Below are 26,481 nucleotides of genomic sequence, written 5' to 3'. Positions count from 1 at the left end.
TATAAGTTCCAAAATTATGAGTTTGGAGGTTTTATGTGTTTGAAAGTTTTACGGGTTTTAGAAATTATAAAGTTTACGGGTTCGAAATTCCGCGGTTTTTGAAAGTTTTAGCGGTTCGGAAGTTTATGAAATTTGTGGGTTCGGAAGGTTGTTGGTTTGAAAGTTTATAGCTTCATGTTTATTATATCTAAATTATTTATGAATACTCTTGAGAAGTCAGTTTCCTTAATTTGCGTACCAAACACCAGAAAATGAATAAGATTACTACTTGTTTTCCAAGAAAACATTTTCTTGGAAAATATTTTCCACAGAAAACATTTTCCTTTATACCAAACACACCCATAATGCCAAATTTAATAATGTATATCACGATATATAATGTAATATGCACACAGATACACATGGTGATATATATATATATATATATATATATATATATATATATATATATATATATATATATATATATATATATATATCATTCATATTTATATACATGTCTATGTATATCAGTGAAAATATTGTGTGATATACACTGACATACAATATGAATGTACATGTCTATGTATATCAATAAAAATCTTGTATGATATACAAATTGATATATAATAGCCAAAACACGTATTGATGATTATGCAAAATTTATATCACAATTTTATTTTCGTTCTTTGTGTATATCAAAATGATTATTAAAATTTATTTTCATTATTTATATATCTAAACTATGAATTTATAAATATAGTTTTCCAAAATTTATTGTTGTCTCTATACCAATATACATCATAACAAAAATAATTATATTATCTGTATATCGTAGTGTATAACATGTTAAATAATGTGTTTACTTATATATTATAAATTTATTTTCCTTCTTTGTGTATATCAAAAATTATTTTCCATTTTTGTATATCAAAAATTTATTTACTCCTACAATTATATTTAATATTTTTATGTCTTTTATATACATTGCTACAGTAGATACAGAAGAGGTTTTGGAGAAATTTTCGGACAGAGAGAGGTATTATTTAATAAATAAACTTAAAGAGAATATAAATGAAAAGGCACCATTTATGGAAAGGGGAGACAAGAGTACTGCGTGCATTTTGGGAGAGGAGAGCGGTACAAAATATATTTTTTTTTTGCTATTCTTAAGGAAAATAAGTTCTGGTTATTTGGTGCAAATTTGATTAGGGCCAAATCAAATATATGGCCTAAAGATTGCCAATTACATAAGGCCAAAAAGGCTTAGTATTATTTAAGCAGCTACAAGTGTGAAACACACTTAGAAGAGATTAGATTATTATCAAATTACGTAAGACCCAACAGGCAGTTTACACAAGGGCCCAAGAGCTTAAGATATGAATTGGGGTAGGGGCCGCGCGAACGCAAGCCCCCTCTGCCACAAATTATGACGTAGGCTCGACCACTTGAGCCGACCTTAGGCGGGCGCCCTTCCAAAGTGCAATGGAAGTCACCAACCTAGGCCATGGACCCCGTCCAGGTAAGTATGTTTGACGTTGTTCCCTCATATCATTTTATACTACTCCAGCTCTTTGTCTCCCTTTGCTTCAGTCGATGTGGGACAACTTTCGTACTTTAAGTTTTCCCCTTTTTTTCCCTGATGCTGTAATTGTGTCCATACCTGAGTAGAGATGCCCATCAGCGTTTAATCGGCTCTTTTGTTTTTTAATTTAAGAAACACTCTTCTAAATTTTATTTTTATCAAATTAACGGACGTATTAAGCAGAACTGATATGTTTAGGACATGAATCATATTTTCTTTATTTGTTTTTCACTTTCTTTCCATTACTCAGTACTTATCCTACACTTACATCAACCAACTGATCCTTTTGTGCATACGGTAAGGAAAAAATGAGACTGTGCCGATAACAAAGAATATCATATGCTTGAATCTACCTGTCTAGTATGTCCAATGCCAAAACATAGATTAATTTTACAAATGTTGTACCAACGTGAGAAAAAGACCCATTGTGTATGAATTTTCTTACGACTATCTTAACTTTTAATTTCATATCACTTGTCTCAACCAACATTTTGAACTCTATTATCAATCTTTAATACTCAAAATTTCATTTAAACATCTGAAAATAAACTTTGGCATACCAATCACACTTTATTAGGTAAAAACTTCATTATTTAGTGGCAGCAGTCAATATACAATAGCTGGTGAGTAACAGTTACTTGGAAATTCTAGTAACCCACGGCAAAAGGTCAATATACCTTTTAATAGAGATGCCTTAAACGATTCGGCAATAAATAGAGCACCAGTATTTGGTCGAATAAAGGATTACAATCCCCTTCTCTGAAATGGCAACTTCTTGAATAATAGAATCAAACAAGGCTGTAAGTTTTGAGGAAATATTTGTGAGACACAAGTCATAACACATTGATCCAACAAGGGCATTTACAATAAGATATACTTTAAGAAATCTGTCCAATTAATGGGTATTGTCTCTTAGGAAATCCAGTGCTTGAACAAGAAAGCCTTTAAAATTCAATCCCCAAAGAAAGAATTAAGGCCTTTGTTTGGAAGTCAATCACCAAATCAACTTGGTAAATCTCTTGAAACTAGTAATCTCTCCCACAATAATAGGCAATAGACAAATTTCCACCAATAGACTATCCCCAAAGATCTTTATACTGTCCCCTTTTGTGCAATGTTACCTCACCCTAATTGACCTCTGAAACAAAAATCAATGACATTAGGCTCAACAGAGATGAATGAGAACACCACATCTTTAGCTGACTTGGTTGATGGACAGCGAAAACCAACTGAAGACACAGATGACAAAAGTAAAACACCAAGACACTCGCGATGGACCAGACAAGAAACACTTGTTCTCATAGAAGGAAAAAAGATTGCAGAGGAAAGAACTCATAGGGGGCGTAAATCCAGTTCTGTGTTCGGTTCAGACAAGCCGGAACCCAAATGGAATTCGGTCTCCTCTTACTGCAGACAACATGGAGCAAACAGAGGACCTGTTCAATGCAGAAAACGATGGAGCAACATGATCAGTGACTTCAGGAAAATTAAAGCATGGGAGTCGCAAGCAAATGGAAGCAGTGAATCTTATTGGATTATGAGTAATGATCTAAGGCGAGAGAGAAAGCTACCAGGTTTTTTTGACAGAGAAGTCTATGATGTCTTGGATGGGAAGGAATTCACAGCAGAAGCATACCAACTAGCTCTGGTAACCATAACTACAGATGATAAAGTTGAGTATGGGATAGAAACAGCAGAAGAAGAGGAAGAGCAAGAGGAAGAGGAGGACGAGCAGGAGAACACAGAGGCTGAAGCAGTTTCTCATACAGACGGATATATCATGGCAGATGATGTTCTGTTTCCAGCAATGGAGGAAATTGGAAGCAACCCACTGAAGGAAGGGATTGCCAAAGATAAAAAAGCAAAGTCCATTCCCTCTCCCACGCCTATATCAGGTAAATTAAAGCGTCCTTCAAAATTTGCTACTTCAGCGCAGAAGCTAGTTAACTTTTTATCATCAGAACTGATCTGATTGTTGGACACAACCTTCATGATGAGAATTGCCCTGTCATTGTATCATGGTTAGCACAATCTTTTCATGATTATTTATTTATAATCTGTACCACAATTCTGGTATTAGGTTTTATTATATAGAACAATATTTATATCCAATATATATTGTTGGAGGTTAGGCGAGTGAATGATAGGCTAATGTTTATTAAGTTGGTGATTGGTGAGTGCACCCTCAATGTAGTTAGCGCTTACGCGCCGCAAGAGGGCTTGGATGAGGAGGTTCAGAGGCGCTTTTGGGAGGGCTTGGACGAGATGGTGCGTAGTATTCCACCTACTGAAAGGTTATTTATTGGAGGGGATTTTAATGGTCATATTGGGGCGGCTGCTGGTAGTTATGGCGAGGTGCATGGTGGCTTTGGCCTTGGGGATAGGAACGGAGGAGGTACTTCGCTGTTAGACTTCGCTAAGGCTTTCGACATGGTGATTGCGAACTCGACTTTTCCGAAGAGGGAGGAGCATCTGGTTACTTTCCGAAGTTCGGCGGTGAAGACTCAGATCGATTACCTTCTCCTCAGAAGGTGTGATAGAGGGTTGTGCAAGGATTGCAAGGTTATCCCGGGAGAGACCCTCGCGACTCAGCATAGACTCTTAGTGATGGAAATCGGCATTATGATGAAGAGGAAGAAGAGGCATGCTCGTGGCCGACCGAGGATTAGATGGGGAGCTTTAACCAAGGATAAAGCCCAGGAGTTGGAGGGGAGGTTATCCGCTATGGGAGCTTGGAGGAGTAGTGGAGACGCGAGCACTATGTGGTCAACGACGACGAACTATGTGAGAGAGGCGGCGAGAGAGGTGCTAGGTGTATCGAAGGGTTTTTCTGGCAGGCACCAAGGAGACTAGTGGTGGAAGGTAAAGTGGAGGCGAAGAAGGTAGCGTACGCGAAGTTGGCAGGGAGCACAAGCGGGGAGGAGAGGAGAGTGAATAGAGAGAGGTACATAGTGGCTAGGAAGGAGGCAAAGCTGGCGGTCACGGAGGCTAAGAATGCAGCATTTAGCCGTCTATACGAGGAATTAGGGGAGAAAGGCGAGGACAGGAAGTTGTTTCGGCTGGCTAAAGCGAGGGAGAGGAAGGCCCGGGATCTGGACCAAGTAAGGTGCATCAAAGACGAGGATGCTAGAGTATTGATGGGAGAGTCCCAGATTAAGCAGAGATGGCAGACGTACTTCTATGGTCTTCTAAATGAGGAGGGGGACCGGGATATAGCGCTAGGGGACTTGGGGCATTCGGAGAGTCTCCGAGATTTTAGGTATTGCAGGCGCATTAAGGTGGAGGAGGTCGTGGGGGCTTTGCGTAAGATGAGTAGGGGTAGAGCGACCGGGCCAGATGAAATTCCGGTTGGATTTTGGAAGTGTGTGGGTAGAGTAGGATTGGAATGGCTGACTGGGTTGTTCAATGTAATTTTTAGGACGAAGAGGATGCCGTAGGAATGGAGGTTGAGTACAGTGGTTCCGTTGTACAAGAACAAAGGTGATATCCAGTGTTGTAACAATTATAGGGGTATCAAGTTACTTAGCCATACCATGAAAGTCTGGGAGAGGGTGGTGGAGGTGAGGGTGAGAAAGACGACGTCTATATCCGACAATCAGTTTGGGTTTATGCCGGGCCGCTCCACTACGGAAGCTATCCACCTTATTAGGAGGTTGGTGGAACAGTACAGGGATAAGAAGAAGGATCTGCACATGGTGTTTATTGACTTGGAGAAAGCGTATGACAAGGTTCCTAGGGAAGTGCTCTGGAGATGTCTTGAGGCGAAGGGCGTGCCGGTAGCCTACATAAGAGCGATCAAGGACATGTATGATGGAGCTAAGACTAAGGTTAGGACTGTGGGAGGCGAGTCGGAGCACTTCCCGGTTGTTATGGGATTACACCAAGGCTCTGCGCTTAGCCCGTTCTTATTTGCCTTGGTGATGGATGCTTTGACACACCATATTCAAGGGGAGGTGCCATGGTGTATGTTATTTGCTGATGACATAGTTCTAATTGACGAGACGAGGGCCGGTGTTAACGAGAGATTGGAGGTTTGGAGACAGACTCTCGAGTCTAAGGGTTTCAAATTGAGCAGGTCTAAGACAGAGTACCTGGAGTGCAAGTTTAGCTCTGAGTCGAGGGAAGTAGGCGGGGACGTGAGGCTTGGGTCACAGGTCATCCCCAAGAGAGATAGCTTCAAGTACCTTGGGTCGATGATTCAGGGGGACGGAGAGATCGACGAGGACGTCACTCACTGCATAGGGGCGGGCTGGATGAAATGGAGGCTTGCATCTGGAGTCTTGTGTGACAAGAAAGTGCCACCGATACTCAAAGGTAAGTTTTATAGAGCTGTGGTTAGACCGGCCATGTTGTATGGGGCAGAGTGTTGGCCGGTTAACAACTCCCATATCCAGAGGATGAAAGTAGCAGAGATGCGGATGCTGAGGTGGATGTGCGGGCACACTAGGATAGACAAGATTAGGAATGAAGATATTCGGAAGAAGGTGGGCGTCGCCCCTGTGGATGACAAGATGCGGGAAGCGAGGCTCAGATGGTTCGGGCACGTGCAGAGGAGAAGCCTTGATGCACCGGTGAGGAGGTGTGAGCGGTTGGCCGTGGTGGGTACGAGAAGAGGTAGAGGGAGACCTAAGAAGTCTTGGGGAGAGGTGATCAGGCAGGACATGGTACGACTGCAGATTTCCGAGGACATGGCCCTTGATAGGAAGGCCTGGAGGTCAAGCATTAGGGTTGTAGGATAGGGGTAGTAGAGCTTTCCTTACTTCATACCGGGGGTGAGGTGGGGTTGGATTAGGGTTGATCTTAGATGGCTTGCAGTTTATGTCGAACCCACACTATTCTTGCTGTTTATCTTAGCCCCGGGCCTTAGACTCTGGTTACTGTTATTGCATGTCATTCATCTTTTGGTTTTTATGCTTCTGTTACTATTACGGTTTCTACTGGAGTTACTAATGAATTCTCTTTTCTTGTTTTTTATCTCCGTCTTTCTGAGCCGAGGGTTTATCGGAAACAGCCTCTCTACCCTGTCGGGGCAGGGGTAAGGTCTGCGTACACATTATCCTCCCCAGACCCCACTATATGGGATTTCACTGGGTAGTTGTTGTTGTATATATTGTTGGAGGTACTAATTCTATCCTGGTGGCATAAATATTTTCTGATAACTACAATCCGTTAGAAAGCCGGTCCTTTCACAAGCATACAACTTTATGAATTTCCTACAAGACAGAGCAATATCAAAAGTAACACATTTAATATGAGATTTGGTTCATACTAACACTGTCCATCGCATCTATAACCAACAATTCAAAGCTTGGCAGCCCCCTCTTTCCTAGCACATACTTGCTCTCACACAGACTTCTGCGCCAACTCTTTTTTCTTGCTTGATTTGTAACACACAAAGTACATTTTGCATTTTCACGAATGTTCGGTCAAAATTTAACCATAACTCCAGTAAGCTAAACAGGATGAGTGGTTCAAGTAAAGGATCAGAAACTTATATAAATAAATAAAAATAGAAGGATCATTTTTCAGATGACTCTAAGTCAATAGCACATTTCAAAGTGCCATCATTTAAATTAACTTATCCATAACAGCTTTAGTTAAATGCTATACCGTAAAGATTTTAACAGTAAAGCACATTCCTCTGTATTGCTCTCAGGTACAGCTGAAGGTGAACAGCCTGGATCAGATTTCTGGAAAAGCTCCACATTTAAAGACGGAGTGAAGAGAAGAAGACAATCACCAGATGGATGTATTGCTACTAGTCTGGGATATAAACTGCTGAAAACTATGGAGCAAAACACCAATATGCTTCATGCACAACTTGATGCTCAAATCGACAACCGTCAACTGGACAGGGAGCAGCAGAAGGAACACACTGATAGCTTAATTGCTGCTCTTAACAAGGTTGCTGATGCACTAGCAAGAGTTGCTGATAAGATGTGATGGACAAAGACAAACTTTAAGATAATGACAATTTAATAGTAGGTTTTGATTATTTATCAATTATCAAGGTTCTTGACAGTGATTATGAAAGTATGGTTTCCGGTTACTTAGTGATCTTCACAACTTAGTGACAACCGTAAGATCTCATTTACATCTGCCTTCGACTATGAATGACGGTCTCTTCTGTGATGAATTTAACTAGCATCAATCTATCTGAAAAACATTGATGATAATTGGACATAGGAAAGCAAACACTTGGCAAGATAACTGAGAATTTACAGGTTCAACCTCATCTCCAAAATGGATTACTTGATAGTAAATTCTACTCCCTCTTCTCCAATTTTTATGACAGTATCTCCATCTTTAGCCTGAATGTTTAACACCATTCCACTAATAATATTATCTTACCATTTACATGACTTTAAGAAATCAAATTCATTTAACTGTTCAATTCTCAACTTTGATGTAATGTGTTATCTCTTAAACTAATTTTTAAACTGTTATTTTTATTTTCTTTTACTGCCGCTAACTGTTCAAAATATTATCTTGATGTTTCGAATGCACATGGAACGAAATATAGAAGCTTAAGAAAAGGAAGGATAGGATTTCACAACAATCAAGCATTATTTGAGGAAAAAATGTAGCAGAGCTGCTGGCAGAGAACCACAAAAAGTAAAAACGAGAAGGAATGAATCAAAGCCACCAAATGATGACTAACATTTACATTTCATGATATATTAATAATATCAACAAAAAATTTCCAAGTCAGAAGCACAATTTAGATACATTATAAACTATTATACAAGTTAGAAAACGAAGGAGTGAGATAACGCATTCATGATAAACACTCAACGAACTTCCTAATCTCTAACCAGCAGCAAAGAAACATGGCCAAACAAATGAGATCTCACTTGCCTTTCAATCCTAAGCAGGGACAGCCTCAATAAGCTTTGCAAAGTAAAATTGTGTGGCAATCAAGCCTCTCTTCCTTATCTTCCACCCAGCTTTCTGCAGTGCCCTCTCCACATCAGCCTCTGCATGTAGATATGCTCGTGTAGCCTTTGAAGGTCCAGGGAACAACTCTCCGATTCTTTTTAACAAATCATAATAGAATGTCTTTGGGGCGAAGCTCAGGATCAAACGATTCTCAGCCAATGATGCAAGATGAGCAATCATACCATCAGCCTTACTTTGTGGGTAATGTATCATAACATCTAAGCAGACCACAGTGTCATACTTCCCATCCAAACTCTCCAAGTCCTTCACTTCAAATTTTGGCATTACTGGTGCCGGGGACTGGTCATCCTTAGCCTTGAACAACTCCTCTTGCGCCTTCATTACAGATTAAGATGTATTACTCAGTTCTCAACTCCACAAAAGCCATAATCCTAATACCAATTACACTTCTAAAACAAGTTTCTTTCTTAAAGATGAACCCAAGCTCATCATATAATCTAAGATATACTCCAAAGGATAATATAAAAGCTGCCGATGAAAAGAAAAGGTACGAGCTAAGATATTGCATTTCCCACGCTGTAAATTAGTTTGTCCAAGCTAAGAGAAGCACAAATAAATTTCTTATTCCACGAGTACTCAGAATGTGATGCAAAAGCATAGGCAGATTCAACTCGTTGGACCTTCAACTTTAACTATACTCCTTCGTTTCAATTTATGTATCTTACCTTCCTTTTTAGTTTGTTTCATAATCCATATTTAGTAACTCTTTAATTTCAGCATCTCACATTGCATGTTAAAGACCACAAGATTCAAAGGGCATTTTGGTACATTTATATACATCTTTAGTTTAACCACAAGATTCAAAAGTTTCCCTAAACTTCGTGCCCAGACAATTCTCTTGTTAATCCAATTTCCTGTCCAGACAAACTCAGACATAAAATGAACTGGAGGATATATGTGAAAATATTGTCGGTAAAAACTAAAAAGTACTATTCGAGAAGGATCACCTGTTTTTGGGCTTCAGCGACCATGGAAGCTGAAATATCACTAGCTGATACAACAGCACCTTCTTTCGCTAGCGGAATGGATAAACAACCGGTCCCACAACCAGCGTCGCAGACAGTAACTCCCTGAAGAGACCCCTCTTCAGTCAACATTTTCATCACATTCTCAACAGTTTTAGAGTGTCCCAGTCTTATATCTAACTGCACTTTGTTCACATCATCTGTATCACCATATATCTTCTTCCACCTCTGAAACCCATTGTTGTTGAAATACTCTCTGACTACCTCCTTGTCACCTCCGCCGACCTCCTCCGCCTGCAGCTGCCGCCGGCGCTCGGGGTCGGCAAGCGAGAGGATAGCTGCAAGTGCTGCCACGGAACCACCGCCGAGTACGGCGAGAGTCGTTCCGTCCAACGGACCGGTGACCGCCGAGATGTCGGTAGCAGTGGAGAGTGGCGGAATGGCGCAGACGGAGAAGTTCCGGCGGTTGGGTTTAGTGCATTTAGGATGGATTTGAGAGTTAGGGTTTAAGGCGAAGTTAACGGGAGAGAATAGTGGCGAAGAGAAAGCCATAGCAAGTGGAGGGAGCTAAATTTCCTCCTGCTGGGAAGGCGGAGGAAGCTGAGTCAAGAAGATGGAAGGCAGTTGACGATAGTGTGTAATCCGCGGGATAAGGATATGGTTCGTTGCCATTCCTTCGCGTTGGGTCCCACTAACTAAAGTAATAATAATAATAATAATAGTAATAGTAATAGTAATAGTAATAGTAATAATAATAAATTAGGATAAAAAGATAAATAAACTAACAGAATTAAATTATTTTTAAATAATACTTTTTAAAATATATGTAAAAAATCAAACATGATAAACATTTTATGTTATTGTTGTTATGATGAACAAAAAATATAAGAGGGAGTACACAATTTAATTAGTAGGATCAGATAAGTTGGAGTAACTATATAGAAGAAATAGCTAAGAGAAGTGGAGGAGTTTGTAGGAGGGGGTAATACTTTCAATTCCGATTTCAATTTGGATACTAATTTCTTAACACCTTTAAAATAGATTTTTATTATAATTAGAATTAGAAAATATAGAACTGTAATATTGACTTTTATAATTCATGTTATTCTTTAAGAGTATATGAAAATTTGTGATTAAAGAAAAAACGTTTGACTCTACAAATAATATAGGGTGTGTTTGGTATGAAGGAAAATGTTTTAGGAAAATGTTTTCCATGATTTTTAAGGAAAATGAGTGGTTTCATCACTTATTTTCCCTTGTTTGGTTGGTGAATGAAAATATTTTTTATGCTACTCTCCTCATCCCCGTTCCCTCAAGTCCCTATGTTTCCTTTCCTCTGCTCTCCCCTCCCCCACCCCCACCACCCACTCCAAATACCCAACATATTCATGACTCTATTTTCTTCAAAGAATTTAATTATTCTTCTAAAAATTCACACAAATCTAAAGGAATTAATGTATTGCTTTACTTTTTTACCGCAACCAACAATGAAATTTGTGCTCCATAACTAAAAAAAATACTCTTTCTTTTTGGTTGAAAAAGAAAGTACTATTTCTCCAACATGAAAATAAAGTACTCATTTTGTTCAACTGAAAGAAAATAATTTGTATACATCATGAAAAGAAAATACTCATTTTGTTGAAATGAAAGAAAATACTTTCATGCTCTATTGGATTAAAAAAAAGCTCTCTTCTCATGCTCTTGGCACATGTTAGTAAACCTACGCCGGCGTGATTAGCCATGGCAGGAGGGCGAGGTCATGGTCGTGGAAGAGGACGCGACAGACCTAGGAAACTACCATTAGTCACATTTGGAAGCTCAGCTAGAGGACGCATGCAACCGGAAACTACAGAGGATGAACAAAATCAAGTAACACCAGTGCAAATGAGTGAGCTGAATCAAAAAGAGCTAGGATCGTCGTCTAAAGGAACAACAACTGCTAAGAAACTTCAATTGAGCCCAGATCTTAGCTCAATTGAAGCTGAAAGAAGTTGAAGGAACAGTCAGAGTTGATTCAAAGCTAGTCGAGGAAGAGAAACCTCATAAACCCAATGAAACAGTATTGCATGCTACAGTACAACAACCAATACAGAAATGGGCGAGTCTCTTTGCAAAGAACAGATCAGTAGAGAATGGTATGACTCTGTCTTATATTGCTCCACAATTAGTAGATGGAAATGTTGTTATTCAATTGGAAAAGGAGGATGTGGATCGTGAGACTGAAAAATGGAAAGGAGCCCTAATTGCTTATGTAGGGATTGTCTAGGGTATATGCCATGCGTAGATATGTAGATCTCAAGTGGAACAAAATAGCAAATCCAAATCTGTTTATGCATGAGGAAGGGTATTTCATCATCAAATTCAAATCTATTGATGATATGCACGAATTTTTATGTACTGGACCTTACATTATTAATAATCGACCTATCATTTTGAAGCCTTGGACTGCAGATTTTGACTTTGATAAGGAGTTCCCTACTGAGATACCAATACAGATTAATGTAACGCCCCGACCGGTCGTCTTGAGCTTTTGCTTTTTGTTCGTCAGTTCTCGGGCATGACTGGGCCCGTGTGATGTATTATGACTTATGTAAATCATTGGTTTTGGTTTTCAGGGTAATCGGAATGAATTTGGAAGAACAGTTCTCAGTTTGAAGCTTGAAATTTGAAAGGGTTGACCAAGATTTGACTTGTTTGTATATGATCTCGGATCGGAATTTTTATGATTTGGTAACTCCGTTAGGTGATATGGGACTTAGGAGCGGAATCGGAATGCATTTTGGAAGTCCGTGGAAGGTTTAGGCTTGAATTGGCGAAATTGAGATCTTGGCGTTTTCCGGTTGATAGGTGAGATTTTGATATAGGGGTCGGAATGGAATTCCGGAAGTTGCAGTAGCTCCGTTGCGTCATTTGTGACGGGCGTGCAAAATTTCAGGTCATTCGGACGTGGTTGGTTGGGTTTTTGATCAAAAGCGTAATTTGGAAGTTCTTGAAATTCTTAGGCTTGAATCCGATATGATTTTGGTGTTTGGATGTTGTTTTGAGCGTTCCGAAGGTTGGAACAAGTTTGAATGAGGTAATGGGATATTGGCATGTTTGGTTGAGGTCCCGAGGGCCTCGGGTGAGTTTCGAGTGGTCAATCGGACCATTTCATGTTGTTTGGAATTGCAGAAAATTGCTGATCAGTGTTGCTGAGAAATGGCATTCGCGTTCGCGAGTAGGCCCTCGCGTTCACGAAGGGGTAGCAGGTGAAGGCTGGAATTTGGGTCGCTTAAGAGAGTGGGGTTCAACTGTTACGAGGGTGAATGCGAGATTTGCATAAGACTTAGAGTACTAGATGGTCTGCGTTTCACGAGCTTATGAAGAATTGAGTTTAATCTCACTATGGTATTGTGGCAGCAATAGAGTATATGCGTTATGACTTATTGTGTGTATTTTGATCTATGGCATCGAGCCAAGTGGGGGAGTCTGCTATTGCTTAGTTGGTTGCGCGGTTATGTGCTATGTTGGCTCCAGTTTGAGGCATACTGGTGAATCAGTTATGGCTTACGGAGATTGAGACCGAGGATGTCTCGAGTAAAGGAAAATTTTGACAAAGGTTATTTCGTGCTTCATAGGTGTATGAGAATCACGGAATGTCTTGAGTTGTTATTGGTAATGGTTGCTCGGTGCATAGAGCAGGAAGTTGCTTGGTTGTTCTAGGATGAGGTTACACTCTGCGGTGTCGGAGAGCTAATTAGGAACAGGTTGTTCGGTTCGTTTGATCAGGCTAATTGCAGTTTGAGTAGAGTGAATGACTCTCGAGAATGGTTCTAGTGTGTTCAAGATTCTAAATGTAACACTTGGGTATTTTAAAGTTGTATAAGCGGTAAGAAACTGAGTTTTCATTGGAAGATGTCAAGACTTGTGGTATTTCTATATCAATTATGGGATTCTATATATCAGTATAAGAAAGGTGAAGGTAATGGCTTTGGAATGGTAGGAAGTCTCCTCAGGGTAAGCATTTTGACCGTGGTGCTGTTAGGAATATCTAGAGAGTGTTCAGCGGCTTATGGACCGTAGGACGGTGTGGCTTTATGCTTGGGTCTTGTGTGGTAAGTCTGGGTTGAGGAATTGTGATGTTATAGCAAGAAGGAGTATCAAGTTGAAGGTAAATCATGAGGGAACTCGGATAGATGGGGTAGCTTGGTAGTAGGCCGAGTCGGTATGGTAAGGATATGATTAGTTCTTGGATGCTTAGGAGGTTATGAGTTTCTACAGGTGTTTCGCGGCAATTCTTTTGAGTTTTAGTGACCTGCATAGCTCGGTTGAGTTAGAAGGATTCAGTCCTGACGATCTAGTGTTGTGCAAATGGAATTTGGAGAGCTCTAGATGGTTCCCACCACAGATAGAGAGGTATATTTTTCCTATTGGCGTGAGGAGCATTGGATGTATAGTGATTTGCTTCTAGATGGGATCAATGGGATGTTCTTGGCTAGTGGAGTACATAGTTGCTTGTGGCTCGAAAGGGATATAAAGTTCTCGTGGTTATCCTAGGATGGTACGGTTTATGCGGTATGTTGTGTAGGATTGAGATTTGCATGTGTAAGGTCACGGTTCAGATTTGAAAGGGAGGTCACAAATTCTTAGATAGCATGGGCAACTTCAGGTGACTAGATAAATGAGATCACTGATTGGTGTGGCTTGATGAGGGTATACGGTTCAGAAAGGTCGATGTGTTTGAGTTATGGATGCTTTAGTGGTATTGCAGCACTATCTTGTCCGATCGTCGGGTGATATTCGAGTTCTTTTAATGGCTCAGAAGAATTATAGGTGTACCTCTCAGGAGATGATTGAGTATTAGAGGTGTGCTGTATATTCAAGCGGCAGAGTGGGGATCAGATATGGTAATTCGTGTGCTTTATGGACTTGGAGACTAGGAGTTCTCATATACAGGTTAGCTCGTGGTTGTGGACGGCAAAGATGTGGGTAAATAGTCAGATGATAGCATGTGCTATGATTCAGTTATTGTGAACCTTCGGAGGGTTATTTATCTATTGTGTGTGACTAGGGTTGATGTGTGGTTCATTGGTAGACCTATTTGGATGTGTGTTCTGCATCGAGACGGCTTTGTTGACTTCGAGTCGCTATTGGTGAGGGATGTGTTGATTTGGTTGTTATTGAGCTATTAGTGTTTTGAGGTGATCTACGGATTACTTTTCTGTGCTGCAAGACGTTATAATTTGTTGGTTATAGGCACAGATGGTGCGGTTCCATTGGGATTTCATAGTGGAAGTCGAGTGAGAAGAGTACTGGGTATGGCTCGGCAGATGGCGTATCGGTTATATCCTTTCGGGTTATGTGGTATTATGTATTTGCTTCACCGTGGGTATGATGAGTTGTTTTGGTTCTAGACATCAATTGCGCGTGGTCGTCAATTTCGAGCAGAGTGACTTGAGGTGTTTCAAGTGGACCAGTGTCTGAATAGGGTCGTGCATTGCAGCGAAGTTATGTGGAGGTATGACCTTGCGGGTTAGATTCGTGTGTTCTGTTTCTATGATGTGAGACGGGTTCTCAGCCTTGCGTTGTGGTGGTGCTGGTGAGCTTGCGGTAAAGCTCATTCATTTGAGTCATTTTTTTATGATTTGAGTAAGTTCGGATTGTGATTTATTGGTGCACGGATTGCACAAGTCGTGGCTTTAGTCCGTATTGATGTGTCAATGTCACCAGAATGGTTGTGTTGGATTGGATGAGATCGTCGGGATCTTTAATGACTGCAAACGGACTTGATTTCAGCATGTTGGAAGGATAACATCGAGGTTTGGTGCAGAAATTTGCTATGGTCTTCGCCAAAGGAGAAGTGGCTTCATGAATGGTTGATCTGAGAAAACGGTTATGGCTTACTGCGTGTTTCGTTTATCATTGGCAGTATATGAAAGTGTTAGAGTGAGACTTTAGTTGATAAGAGGTTTCCTATCGATGTTCGGTTGTTGTGTGCAATTGTTGTGATTAGAAGTTATCGCTACAAGTGTTTGAGTTGGGTGGTATATCATGTAATTGCACCTGAGCTTGCAGGTATGGGTTATCACAGCTGGTTCGGGCTTATTCAGAGTATAGATATGAGATTCTGATCTTGTGGAGGATTTTCGGAAGTGGAAATGTGGTTCTAAGGCTTATGGGCTAGGTGGGAATGTGAAATTTCAGTTGCATTGTGTTATCGGACCTATAGGAGATAGGGTGACGTGGGATCACCCCCGGGTATATGCATGGTAATGTTATTAAGCGTTTGGTTGGCTTTTGGAACAACTCTGGGCACGTTCGAGCGAACGTATGTTTAAGTGGGGAAGGATGTAACGACCCGACCGGTCGTTTTGAGCTTTTGCTTTTTGTTCGTCATTTCTCGGGCATGACTGGCCCCGTGCGATGTATTATGACTTATGTTAATCATTGGTTTTGGTTTTCAGGGTAATCGGAATGAATTTGGAAGAACAGTTCTCAGTTTGAAGCTTGAAATTTAAAAGGGTTGACCAAGATTTGACTTGTTTGTATATGATCTTGGATCGGAATTTTTATGATTTGGTTAGCTCCTTTAGGTGATTTGGGACTTAGGAGCGGAATCGGAATGCATTTTGGAAGTCAGTGGAAGGTTTAGGCTTGAATTGGCGAAATTGAGATCTTGGTGTTTTCCGGTTGATAGGTGAGCTTTTGATATAAGGGTCGGAATGGAATTCCGGAAGTTGCAGTAGCTCCGTTTCGTCATTTGTGACGGGTGTACAAAATTTCAGGTCATTCGAACGTGGTTTGGTTGGGTTTTTGATCAAAAGCGAAATTTGGAAGTTCTTGAAATTCTTACGCATGAATCCGATGTGATTTTGGTGTTTGGATATTTTTTTGAGCGTTTCGAAGGTTGGAACAAGTTTGAATGAGGTTATGGGATATGTTGGCATGTTTGGTTGAGGTCCCGAGGGCCTCGGGTGAGTTTCGGGTGGTCAATCGGACCATATCATGTTGTTTGGAATTGCAGAAAATTGCTGATCAGTGTTGCAGAGAAATGGCCTTCGCGTTCGCGAGTAGGCCCTCGCATTCGCGAAGGGTTAGCAGGTGAAAGCTGGAATTTTAGCCTTCGCGTTCGCGAGGGAGGCTCCGCGTTCGCAAAGGGCTGATTGTTTGGGCATCGCGTTCGCTGGTGAGTCTACGCGTTCGCGTAGAGTAATTTGGTCAGCTGGGCTTGAGGCATTTTTATTCATCACGTTCGCGAGTGGTGTAACGCGATCGCGAAGGTTTAGTCTGAGGAAGCATCGCGTTCACGATGNTTCTTGTTTTTTATTTCCGTCTTTCTGAGCCGAGGGTCTATCGGAAACAGTCTCTCTGCCCTATCGGGGCAGAGGTAAGGTCTGCGTACACATTACCCTCCCCAGACCCCACTATGTGAGATTTTACTGGGTAGTTGTTGTTGTTGTTGTTTTGGTCCAATAACAATAATCACAAACAAAACCATAAAAATGTATAAATATAGCATGAATTATCAGGTGACCAGAGTAAAAGACAACCCATGTTGAATCAAGATGCTGAGAAAATACAAATTTAAGGCATACTAGTATGTGATAGAGTAATATATAATAAAAACAGAAGGAAACCTATCTTCAAATTTAAGGCACCATTTAAGTTGAAGCTTAATTGCACTACATTGCCAAAAGGACAGGTAAAAACAAAACTGTCCAACAAAATATGAAACATAGCTCCCTCCTCAATCCTAATAGTAACATCACTAACAATAACATCCAAATCTCTGAATCAAGATGCTAAAAACATATGTGATAGAGTAATATAGGACACTAAATTTTTGTTCCTTTTCTCGGATTTTTTTTTTCAAAAATGTGTTTACCAGTAAAATTTTGCAAGTTTTTGATTTTTTTTTTTTTTAAATTTTCAAAAAAAGAATTCTCCCTCTCATAAAACTAACATTTTTCCAAACGCCTGCATAATAAGACATTATTTGAGTTGAAAGATCAGTTGCAGTACATTGCTAAAAGGACAGTAAAAAACAAAAAATGGTTCGACAAAATATGAAACATCCAAAATCTCTGACTCGCTTTCCTCTCCCTCTCTCCAAATCTCAATCTGTCAATCATGTTTCCTTCAACAACTCTCTGTCAAACTCCTGCATTCAGTTACACCCTCTCCCTGCTTCATTTAACTCAACTTCTAAAGCTGAAGATTGAATTTTGAAACCTTTTCCATAAACCCAATATTTTGTTCATTCATATCTGAAGCTAAAGATTGATTCATCTGAAGCTCAAGATTGAATTTTTAGACCTTTTCCATAAACCCCACATCTTTTTCAATCATATCTGAAGCTAAAGATTGAATCTTGAAACTTTTTTCACTTCACAGAAAACACCATTAACATGGGTACTAGCAAACAGAGGTGGAGAATCTCATTTCACAAGTCTCCATCAAAGCAACCATCTTTTCCTAAAGAATTTATTTGTCCAATTTCTGGTTCTCTAATGGCTGATCCTGTAATTGTTTCTTCTGGTCATACATTTGAACGCCACTGTGTTCATGCCTGCAAATCACTATCTTTTACACCTATTCTTCCAGATGGTTCTATTCCTGATTTCTCCACTATTATTCCAAACTTGGCTCTAAAATCCACTATCCTCAACTTTTGCCGTTCTTCTCTTCTTGACCCTCCAAAACCCATCAATTTCCTCACTGCTGAGAACCTCGTTTCTTCATTAATGCACACCCAAAAGGCACAAAATCTCAGTAGTTTAAGAAATCGAGTACTGAGTCATATCTCAACGAGTTCAGAGGAATCTGTGACTCCAAGAAGTGGGCCCACACGTCCCTCTTGTTACTCTTCATCTTCAGCCTCTGACGTGGATACCCTGAACACTAATTCTTATGAAGAAGATGAACTTGTTGGTAAATTAAAAAGCTCCCAAGTTTCTGAACAAGAAGAAGCTGTAATCTATTTTAGGAAGTTGACCCGAACCCGAGAAGAAACCCGGGTCCAGTTCTGCACCCCTCGTGTATTATCAGCTCTACGTGTACTTATTACATCAAGGTATGCTTCAATACAAGTTAATTCAGTAGCTGCATTGGTGAATTTGTCATTAGAGAATAGAAATAAGGTGAATATTATACGTTCTGGAATTGTTCCCCCTTTAATTGATGTGTTAAAAGGGGGTTTTCAAGAATCACAAGAACATGCTGCCGGTGCAGTTTTCAGTTTAGCGTTAGATGATCAGAACAAGACTGCACTTGGGGTATTAGGAGCACTGCCTCCGCTTCTTCATGCGCTTCGCTCCGAATCGGAGCGGACTCGGCATGATTCTGCTTTGGCTCTGTATCATCTTTCTTTGGTTCAGAGTAACAGGGCTAAGTTGGTGAAACTCGGGGCTGTTCAGGCATTGCTTGGTATGGTTAAAACGGGTCATATGACGGGTCGGTTCATGTTGATACTCTGTAACCTGGCTGCAAGTTCTGAAGGGAGAGCAGCAATGCTTGATGGGGGTGCAGTGGAATGTTTTGTTAGTATGTTGAGAAAGGGAGAGTTTGATTCGGAGTCGAGTCGTGAGAATTGTATTGCTGCATTGTATGGTCTAAGTCATGGTGGGTTAAGGTTTAAAGGGTTGGCAAAGGAGGCTGCTGCGGAGGAGTTGTTGATACAAGTTGAGGAAACGGGAAGTGAGCGGGCCAAGGATAAGGCTAGAAAGATATTGGAGGTGTTGAGGCAGAAGGATGAAGAGGAGGAGGAAGTTGATTGGGAGAAGTTGCTTAATTCGGATGATGATATCAGTCAATCACGGATAAGTACAAGTTCTTCATAGCTCTTGTTTGTTTTTGTTTCTTCATTGTATGCTGTTTCATTCTTTTTTCCTGAGAAATGGCTTGTAAATTGGGCACGATGTTCTCTTCGCATAGCTGCTGATAGCATCATTTGGGTTTTGGCTTTGCTCTCGATGTCTTCTGAGATCATGTTGTGACCGTTGACGGGGTAAATAATGTTGAAAGTGTAAAGAAAAGATTCTGAACAGTGTTCTTTTGATTTGGAAAAAGATAATCTTTAACATGAACCCATGGTCTCCTAATTTGGATGATGTTCGATTACTTGTGTGCCTTAGGCTTATTTTGTGGCTTACATCTGCTGTCTCTGTTGATTTGATTGTTTTCTGCAACTAGGAAATTTGTAAGGGGAATTGCCCTTCCTAAGTTTAAGAAGTTTCTTAAACCTAGAGGTCTATCATATGATAGACGTTGTTGCATAACAAAGGAAATGAACTCCAGAGTTGTTCGTTATCTTCAAGCATTGGTGTTCAAACAACGAAAGCAAGAAAGAAGGGGGTCTAGCGTTCCCACAATCTTTAGTCTGCTGTTAGGTACTTCTGTTAAGGTTAGGATTTCTGCACTGAACATTCTTATAATACTGACGTTTACATGCAAAGACAATTCATTAAGATTCTCATTACAGATTATATTAATGCAATAAATATATAGTGTACTTGGGAAATATATAGCACTGCTACTCATGCCATACATCTACTATTGGCATGTTTGTCAGGTCGATCATCTCTACAAGATCAACCTCAGAACCATGTCCTGCGCTTTCTCTTTCTGATAAAATGCTCTCGAATTTTCATTTACCAATGGATAAAATGCTCTAGTTTTCTTTCAATATTAAGGGGTCGATCTTTGAATAGGAAATGGAATGAATCTGCAGGGTCCAAAATGAATTCGCTTACTTGAAAAGGTTTTGCTTTTAGGAAGATAAATCTCATGTCTAGTACTATATTGTTCTGTACTGCGACAACTCTAAAAGCATTCCTTATTAGTACAATCTTGATACGGAACCCACATAAGTAGAATTGGCAGTGAAATTGTATCCAACTATGAACATAACCTCTCTATTCGCTCGGGGTAGGGATAAGGTCTGCGTACACACTAACCTCCCCAGACCGCACTTGTGAAATTTTACTGGGTTGTTGTTGTTGTATCCAACTATGACATAACTTTAACATGCCAGTTACAATGCCCCGGAGCCCAGCTACCGACCCGAGGCGCCGATCAGGAAAGTCATAAAGGGACGTTAAACGTAATTCTAGAAGGGCCTTCCCGCAAAAAAACCGAGTAAGTGAAAGTTTTTTAGACTAGTCGTCAAAACAAAAGGAGAAGTTTTTAGTGAATCGTCATTTTCTCACGATTGGGTGGGTGTGAAGTGTACTGAGGTTAACGTACAATACGGAGCTCGAGATGAGTATCTATGTGGCTTGGATCAACACGCTGTGCTCTTTGAACATGCATAGGATTCTTGAGGTGAGCCGTCCTGTAAAGTGTGAGGTTTCGTTTTTCGCTCTCTCTTGGCAAATCAGAAAGATAACTAAATTTTGTGAAGGATGGTCAGTAATGTAGCATATGATTCCAAAGGCGTCAAGAAACATAGTTATAAGAGCAAAATAAGTTCTGCCAAAGAAGTAAGAGAGTAAGAAAGACACCAATATATTTGATGGGAAATGAGTGGAAAGACACCATTTCTTCCATTTTTCCTTAGAACCCCCCCATCATTGCCATAGTTACTCGTAATCATACTCTACACGATTGGGTATCAAATGCAGATTGAAAAGGTTTTTCCTGTGAAGCTTTTCCATCAATCTGTTAATGGAAACTTGTGCTTGATTTACGGATACAACTTACTGGGATATTAAATGTCCAAATGGACCCTCTGGTCCTTTATTAAAAAGCACATTACTTGCTTTTTGAGACCTAAAACTTGGTATCTGCTCAAGCTCAATTGAGACTGGAGAGTCGAACTAAGTTTAGTTGTTTTACTTAGCCTGCTTGTTTTCTTAATGTTCTTCATTTTTAACTGTCTACAATCTTATTGTCTATTCTTGTATGTTCTTGTGCAGTTTAGATGTACATATTCTACTTCCAAAAGATGAATTATCTATGCTCCTATTTTTATGTTGAATTTGCTTAAACTGGCATTTGAATATTCAAATATGACAGACAAATGGGCCAAGGAGTAGCAAAGTGAGTCAACAAGTCAAAACTTTTAATGTTTTGACAGTAGAACTATGTCACTATGTATGTATTCGTAGCAATGGGATATGAGTATTGACTTGAAGAGGCCGTAGGAAAATATATTTCTTGATTTTAAATCTCATAATAAAATTTTTACTGATTGGAGCAGGACCAACACAATAGGGCGGAGATGACGGAGACACAATTGATTGGCAACTCTCGTTCATTTGCATGCGAATATAGGTCCTGTTCAAACATTCCAAATTATGCTGTTCTTATCTAATTTAAGTATTCCAATATAAGTCAGCATAACCAAGACCTACAGGTTCAATTTAAATACACCTTATTCTATTTCTTTTCACGCAGCATAAATTAAAAAGTTTAGTTAAAGCGGGATAAACTCCATAAACAGATACTGACCCACCCAGTTCGTCCAGAATTTGTTTGGTTTAAATGAGTTGGGTCATTATAGATCAATCAACGGGTCATAATTCAACCTTTTTAAAATGATTCAAAATATCATCCTTTTTATTTTCCTTTTAGTGAAAATATATAAAAGCTAATGCATTTTTCTTAAGTCATTAACTTAAGTTCTTCCAACTTTCAAGTAGTGGCGGAGTTAGAATTTTTACGAAGGAGATTTAAAATATAAAGAAGTAAATACGCGAAAAAGTCAAGTTATTCAACATCTAATACATATCATAATAATTAATTTTAACCTTGTATACAACAACAACAACAACAACAACCCAGTGGAATCCCACAAGTGAGGTCTGGGGAGTGTAGTGTGTACGCAGACCTTACCCCTACCTATAAAGATAGAGAGGCTATTTCCGAAAGATCCTCGGCTCAAGAATGTAAAAAAATGGAGCAATCAAAAACAATAGCAACAATAATGTAATAAGACAGTGTAAGCAAATAATACAACGAATAATGACAGAGATCCAAGGATATGAAACTACAAGAATAGTGCCAATTCTACTGCTAATACTGACATACCGTATATAAACAAGGGACTAGGAATAAGAAGGTACCCGACTAGTGCAACTACTACTAGTCAGACAAGGCAAAACTCTAGATTGTCTATCAACACACCACCCTAATTTTTGACCTCCACACCTTTCTATCGAGGGTCATGTCCTCGGTAAGTTGGAGCAGAGTCATGTCCAGCCTAATCACCTCACCCCAGTTCGTCTTAGGCCTCCATCTACCCCTCCTCTGACTCGCCACAGGCAACCTCTCGCACCTCCTAACCGGGGCATCAATGTGTCTCCTCTTTACATGACCAAACCATCTTAGCCTCGATTCCCGCAACTTCTCTTCCACAGGAGCCACACCCACTTTGTCCCTAATATATTCATTCCTAATCTTATATTTCTGGTATGCCCGCACATCCATCGCAACATCCTCATTTATGCTACTTTCATCTTCTGGGCATGGAATTTCTTGACTGGCCAACACTCGGCTCCATTCAACATGGCCGATCTAACTACCGCTTTGTAGAACTTGCCCTTAAGTCTAGGTGGCACATTCCTGTCACACAAAACACCAGAAGCAAGCCTCCATTTCAACCACCCCGCTCCTATAAGGTGTGTGACATCCTTGTCAATCTCCCCGTTACTCTGTATAATAGACCCAAAATATTTGAAACTATCTCTCTTGGAGATGACTTGTATAAAGAGCGTAATTTTCTGGCAAAGGGTGAATCTCCTTCCGCTACCTTGGCTCCGCCCCTGCTTTCAAGTTAAAATGATCTTTGACATATTTCGATTCGAGTTATATATTTTACACTATTTTGACCCAATAACTTAACGCGTCATTTTGCGTTCAGTCCGTTAGATCAAATCAGCAAACGAGTTACAACCGATCCGTTTTAACTTAGATGGCAGGGGCAGAGTTACAAAAAGAAAATGATTTGATTTTGACACCTATATATACCAAAATTAATACCAAGCACGTTATGTGTTCCTAGCTTATAATTCATTTGGTTAGTCGCATCATACCAAGTACTAAAGCCAGATAAACTTTAGTTGGCAATGCCCTTATAGTCTGTAATAAAGGAAACATCGACCGAAGCAAGATTCTACTTTTTTTTAAATTTCCTATGTAATCCAAATATCGATAGTTGCAAACACTTTGAACTGAAAAGGATACATCTTTCACACTAGTTGCAAAAGCAAACGAATGCAAACTGGAAACCAGTGTATTCCATTTAAATACACCACCTTCTATTTCTTTTTAATCGGAATTAGGTTATCATGTTCTAGCCAATGCACATGGACTACGAACCAACAATTATAAGAATCTAGAGGTGACAAAATCAATCCATTATTTGCAATTCGCCCAACCTGTCTAAGCTTAAACGAGATGATTTATGATCCATCTTTTGACTTGACCTAACGAGTTAAATTTGAAATGATGTCTAGTAAACGTGTAAAAAAATGCAACCTAATGGGTCGGTCATAACCCAAACCTCAGCATATAAAATCAAAATTTGAGATTGAAATTATATCAGTTTGGGAGAACTTGTGAAACAAAGATGAGAGGTTGTGTCACATTGACTCATTTTTACCTAATCAATAGTCAAACTTTAGACGAGTTGAATTATGATCCATCTATTACCCGTTTTGACCCATTCAAATTCTACCATATCTATCCATTTGCCAGGTACCTTACCAGTAATGACGTAATTTCATAGTCATTTGGTCTGAATATCACATGGAGAACATAAACCAGATAACAGAACAAGAAGACCCATAATGTAGAAGATTATACCATTAATGATTCGGCAAATTTGAACTCATATATATATAGTATATCATATAGTATTTCATTTTACGATATATTTATATCCATCTGTATGGAATTAATATCAAGCATGTTATGTGTCTATAGCTTATTCTTCATTTAGTTAGTCGCATCATACCAGGTGCTAATGCCAGATGATCTTGAGTTGGCAATGCCTTTGTATTCACTATTCTGTAACAAAACGAGACACCAGCGGAAACAAGATCCAACTTTTTTTTAACACTCGCTCTCAAAACCATAAAGCAACAAGATAATCCATCAATCAAACATTTTGAACTGAAAAGTAAACACCTTTCACACAAAAGTTGCAAAAGAAAACGAAAAAGTAGGAAACTGAACACACTAGATGCAAAAAAGAAAATAAAAAGTTGCAAACTTTATTTACGGTTTCCGCCTCTTACGTGCATCTCACCTGAATCTGTATATACCATTACAATATAATGAAGTTCACACTAATCACAAATACAGTAATTTCCCTCGAATACAATACCAATTACCTAATTAACAGAACACAGAGCAAAAAAAAAAACAGAACTAAATCTTTGCAAAAGAAAGAGCTTTCTAATCTAAATAAAAGGGTAAAAACATTGTATACATATTATAAGTTGCTTTCATCTCGTAAGTAATTTAATGCAAAAACAAATAAATTCGAACCCAAAAAACATAAGATAATCAACTCTTGAATCAAATTCCTTATCAATTGTTGAAAGCGTCACATCTGTGCCTGATCTCACCATGTTTACCAATTTTAACACCATGTTCACTAAGCTTCTGCATTGCTGAAGCAAATGCCTTAAAAAATGCATTCTGATCTCTAACATATTCCTCAACGTGAATTCTCGTCCTCGGATCTGAAAACAGACCACGGTCTGAAGACAACAAACCTAATCCCTTAGGTAAGTTCTGGTAATACATATTGTCGAATTTGTTAGGAGTCATTATATCGTTGAACACTGATAATGTTGGATCTTTCTGGGAATTACCACAAGCACCTTTCAAAGCTTGAGCAAACCTCGGATTATACGAAGGATCAGCTTGTGAAGTTTTGTTGTAGTTATAAAGATCTGAGTTGAACTCTTTACAGTGGGAAAATCCAATTGTGTGAGCTCCAGATAATGCTACCATTTCTTGAATCGAAAATCCTCTGGATTCAAAAATCTTAATGATTTGATCCATTGGCATTGTGGGCCGGGGCAGATTTCCTTCTACTAATGAGGCTTTGGATACAAAAGAATCTTTACGGCCCAATTTAACTGGATAAAACGGGCCGCCGGTTTGGACAACGAGGTTCCGAGCAGCGACAGCGAGGATGTCGGAACAAGAGACAATACCTGGGCAGGAAAGTTCAAGCGCTGTCTTGGCGCGTACGACCACGTCGAAGCCGTCGCCGGGGAGAGAGAGGTTGATTTCGGCGTCACGCTCTGCTTTGTTGAAGGGAGTGGAGGAGACGAGTACGGAGGCGTCACAGCCGCCGACGAAGCAGTCGTGGAAGAAGAGGCGGAGGGTAGCGGCGGCGGTAGTAGGGGAAGTGATCTGTTTGTTTGTAGTGGTTTGTTCCATTATCTGCTCAAATCTTGGGCATGATTTACGGTAATAAGCAGTGTTTAGTGGCGAATGGCGCTGGGATAAAGAGGGAGTACTTAATAAGGCGGAAATGCATAGAAAAAGAAGCAATTTTATAGCCATTTTCACAGTTTAAGCTAAGCTATTTTCTGCTTCTTCTTCTGAGCTCACTCTTGGCTTTGGATTGAGTAGCTTTTAGAGAGAGAGAGAGAGAGAGAGAGAGAAGGGAAAGTAGATATGGTTTGGATTTTTCAGAGAAAAGTGTGGAGAAAAGAGAGAGGGAAATAGGGAATGGAGAAGCTAAGGAATGGGGGATGGGAAATAGCTGGACGGCTTCAATGGTTTCTCATTTCTCTTCATTCAATGATTTGTTTTTTCTTTTTGGTTGGTTTTACTTTATTTTTATTTAATGGAACATGTTCTACTCTCATTTTCTTCCATAATTCCAAGTGCTTTTCTGTTTACAACGCAGCACATAATTATGGGAAAAAAAGGACTACTAACTCGACGTTTTTAAAACCATTTATGAAGAGGTGAATAAATGAGTAAATGTAACTACGTAAGCAATGTTATTTGGCCCTGATTATTTGTAGAATAAACTCCATTGACAAT

The 26,481-nt window shown here is 39.6% G+C and overlaps 4 protein-coding genes across 6 annotated transcripts; 2 read left to right on the top strand and 2 right to left on the bottom strand.

The window, feature by feature from the left end:
• On the top strand, positions 963-7,507 carry LOC109220942 (trihelix transcription factor ASR3-like). Its single transcript, XM_019385411.1, has 3 exons — positions 963-1,501; positions 2,728-3,459; positions 7,221-7,507. Exons 1-3 carry the CDS (start codon positions 1,465-1,467, stop codon positions 7,505-7,507), a joined length of 1,056 nt encoding a protein of 351 aa, XP_019240956.1. The 5' UTR covers positions 963-1,464.
• LOC109212410 (magnesium protoporphyrin IX methyltransferase, chloroplastic) lies at positions 2,320-10,127 on the bottom strand. 3 transcript variants are annotated; one of them, XM_019376070.1, is made up of 3 exons: positions 9,472-10,127; positions 8,423-8,839; positions 2,320-2,702 (listed from the first exon to the last, which is right to left on the bottom strand). In XM_019376070.1, exons 1-2 carry the CDS (start codon positions 10,039-10,041, stop codon positions 8,432-8,434), a joined length of 978 nt encoding a protein of 325 aa, XP_019231615.1. In that variant the 5' UTR covers positions 10,042-10,127; the 3' UTR covers positions 2,320-2,702; positions 8,423-8,431. The 3 variants fall into 3 exon arrangements, with proteins under 3 accessions (XP_019231615.1, XP_019231605.1, XP_019231598.1); XM_019376060.1 differs by lacking the exon at positions 2,320-2,702 and adding an exon at positions 7,411-7,493; XM_019376053.1 differs by lacking the exon at positions 2,320-2,702 and having other exon boundaries at positions 8,197-8,839.
• Positions 17,461-19,568, top strand: LOC109212402 (U-box domain-containing protein 40). The gene has a single exon (XM_019376044.1). The coding sequence runs from the start codon at positions 17,877-17,879 to the stop codon at positions 19,305-19,307; it is 1,431 nt and encodes a 476-aa protein (XP_019231589.1). The 5' UTR covers positions 17,461-17,876; the 3' UTR covers positions 19,308-19,568.
• LOC109212392 (peroxidase 63-like) lies at positions 24,662-26,273 on the bottom strand. The gene has a single exon (XM_019376036.1). The coding sequence runs from the start codon at positions 25,990-25,992 to the stop codon at positions 25,003-25,005; it is 990 nt and encodes a 329-aa protein (XP_019231581.1). The 5' UTR covers positions 25,993-26,273; the 3' UTR covers positions 24,662-25,002.

The sequence above is a fragment of the Nicotiana attenuata genome, chromosome 2 (genome assembly GCF_001879085.1).
Source record: "Nicotiana attenuata strain UT chromosome 2, NIATTr2, whole genome shotgun sequence".
Taxonomy (NCBI): Eukaryota; Viridiplantae; Streptophyta; class Magnoliopsida; order Solanales; family Solanaceae; genus Nicotiana; species Nicotiana attenuata.
This window is presented reverse-complemented; position numbering and strand designations above follow the sequence as displayed.

Bases quoted from the DNA above. Each gene is read 5' to 3' on its own strand.
- LOC109212410 (XM_019376070.1), bottom strand. From the start codon at position 10,041: ATGGCTTTCTCTTCGCCACTATTCTCTCCCGTTAACTTCGCCTTAAAC. The intron at 8,840-9,471 runs GTGATCCTTCTC...TCTGTAATGAAG, and splicing joins TCGCTGAAGCCCAAAAACAG to GCGCAAGAGGAGTTGTTCAA.
- LOC109212392 (XM_019376036.1), bottom strand. From the start codon at position 25,992: ATGGCTATAAAATTGCTTCTTTTTCTATGCATTTCCGCCTTATTAAGT.
- LOC109220942 (XM_019385411.1), top strand. From the start codon at position 1,465: ATGGAAGTCACCAACCTAGGCCATGGACCCCGTCCAG. The intron at 1,502-2,727 runs GTAAGTATGTTT...CAATGACATTAG, and splicing joins AGGCCATGGACCCCGTCCAG to GCTCAACAGAGATGAATGAG. The intron at 3,460-7,220 runs GTAAATTAAAGC...TATTGCTCTCAG, and splicing joins CTCTCCCACGCCTATATCAG to GTACAGCTGAAGGTGAACAG.
- LOC109212402 (XM_019376044.1), top strand. From the start codon at position 17,877: ATGGGTACTAGCAAACAGAGGTGGAGAATCTCATTTCACAAGTCTCCA.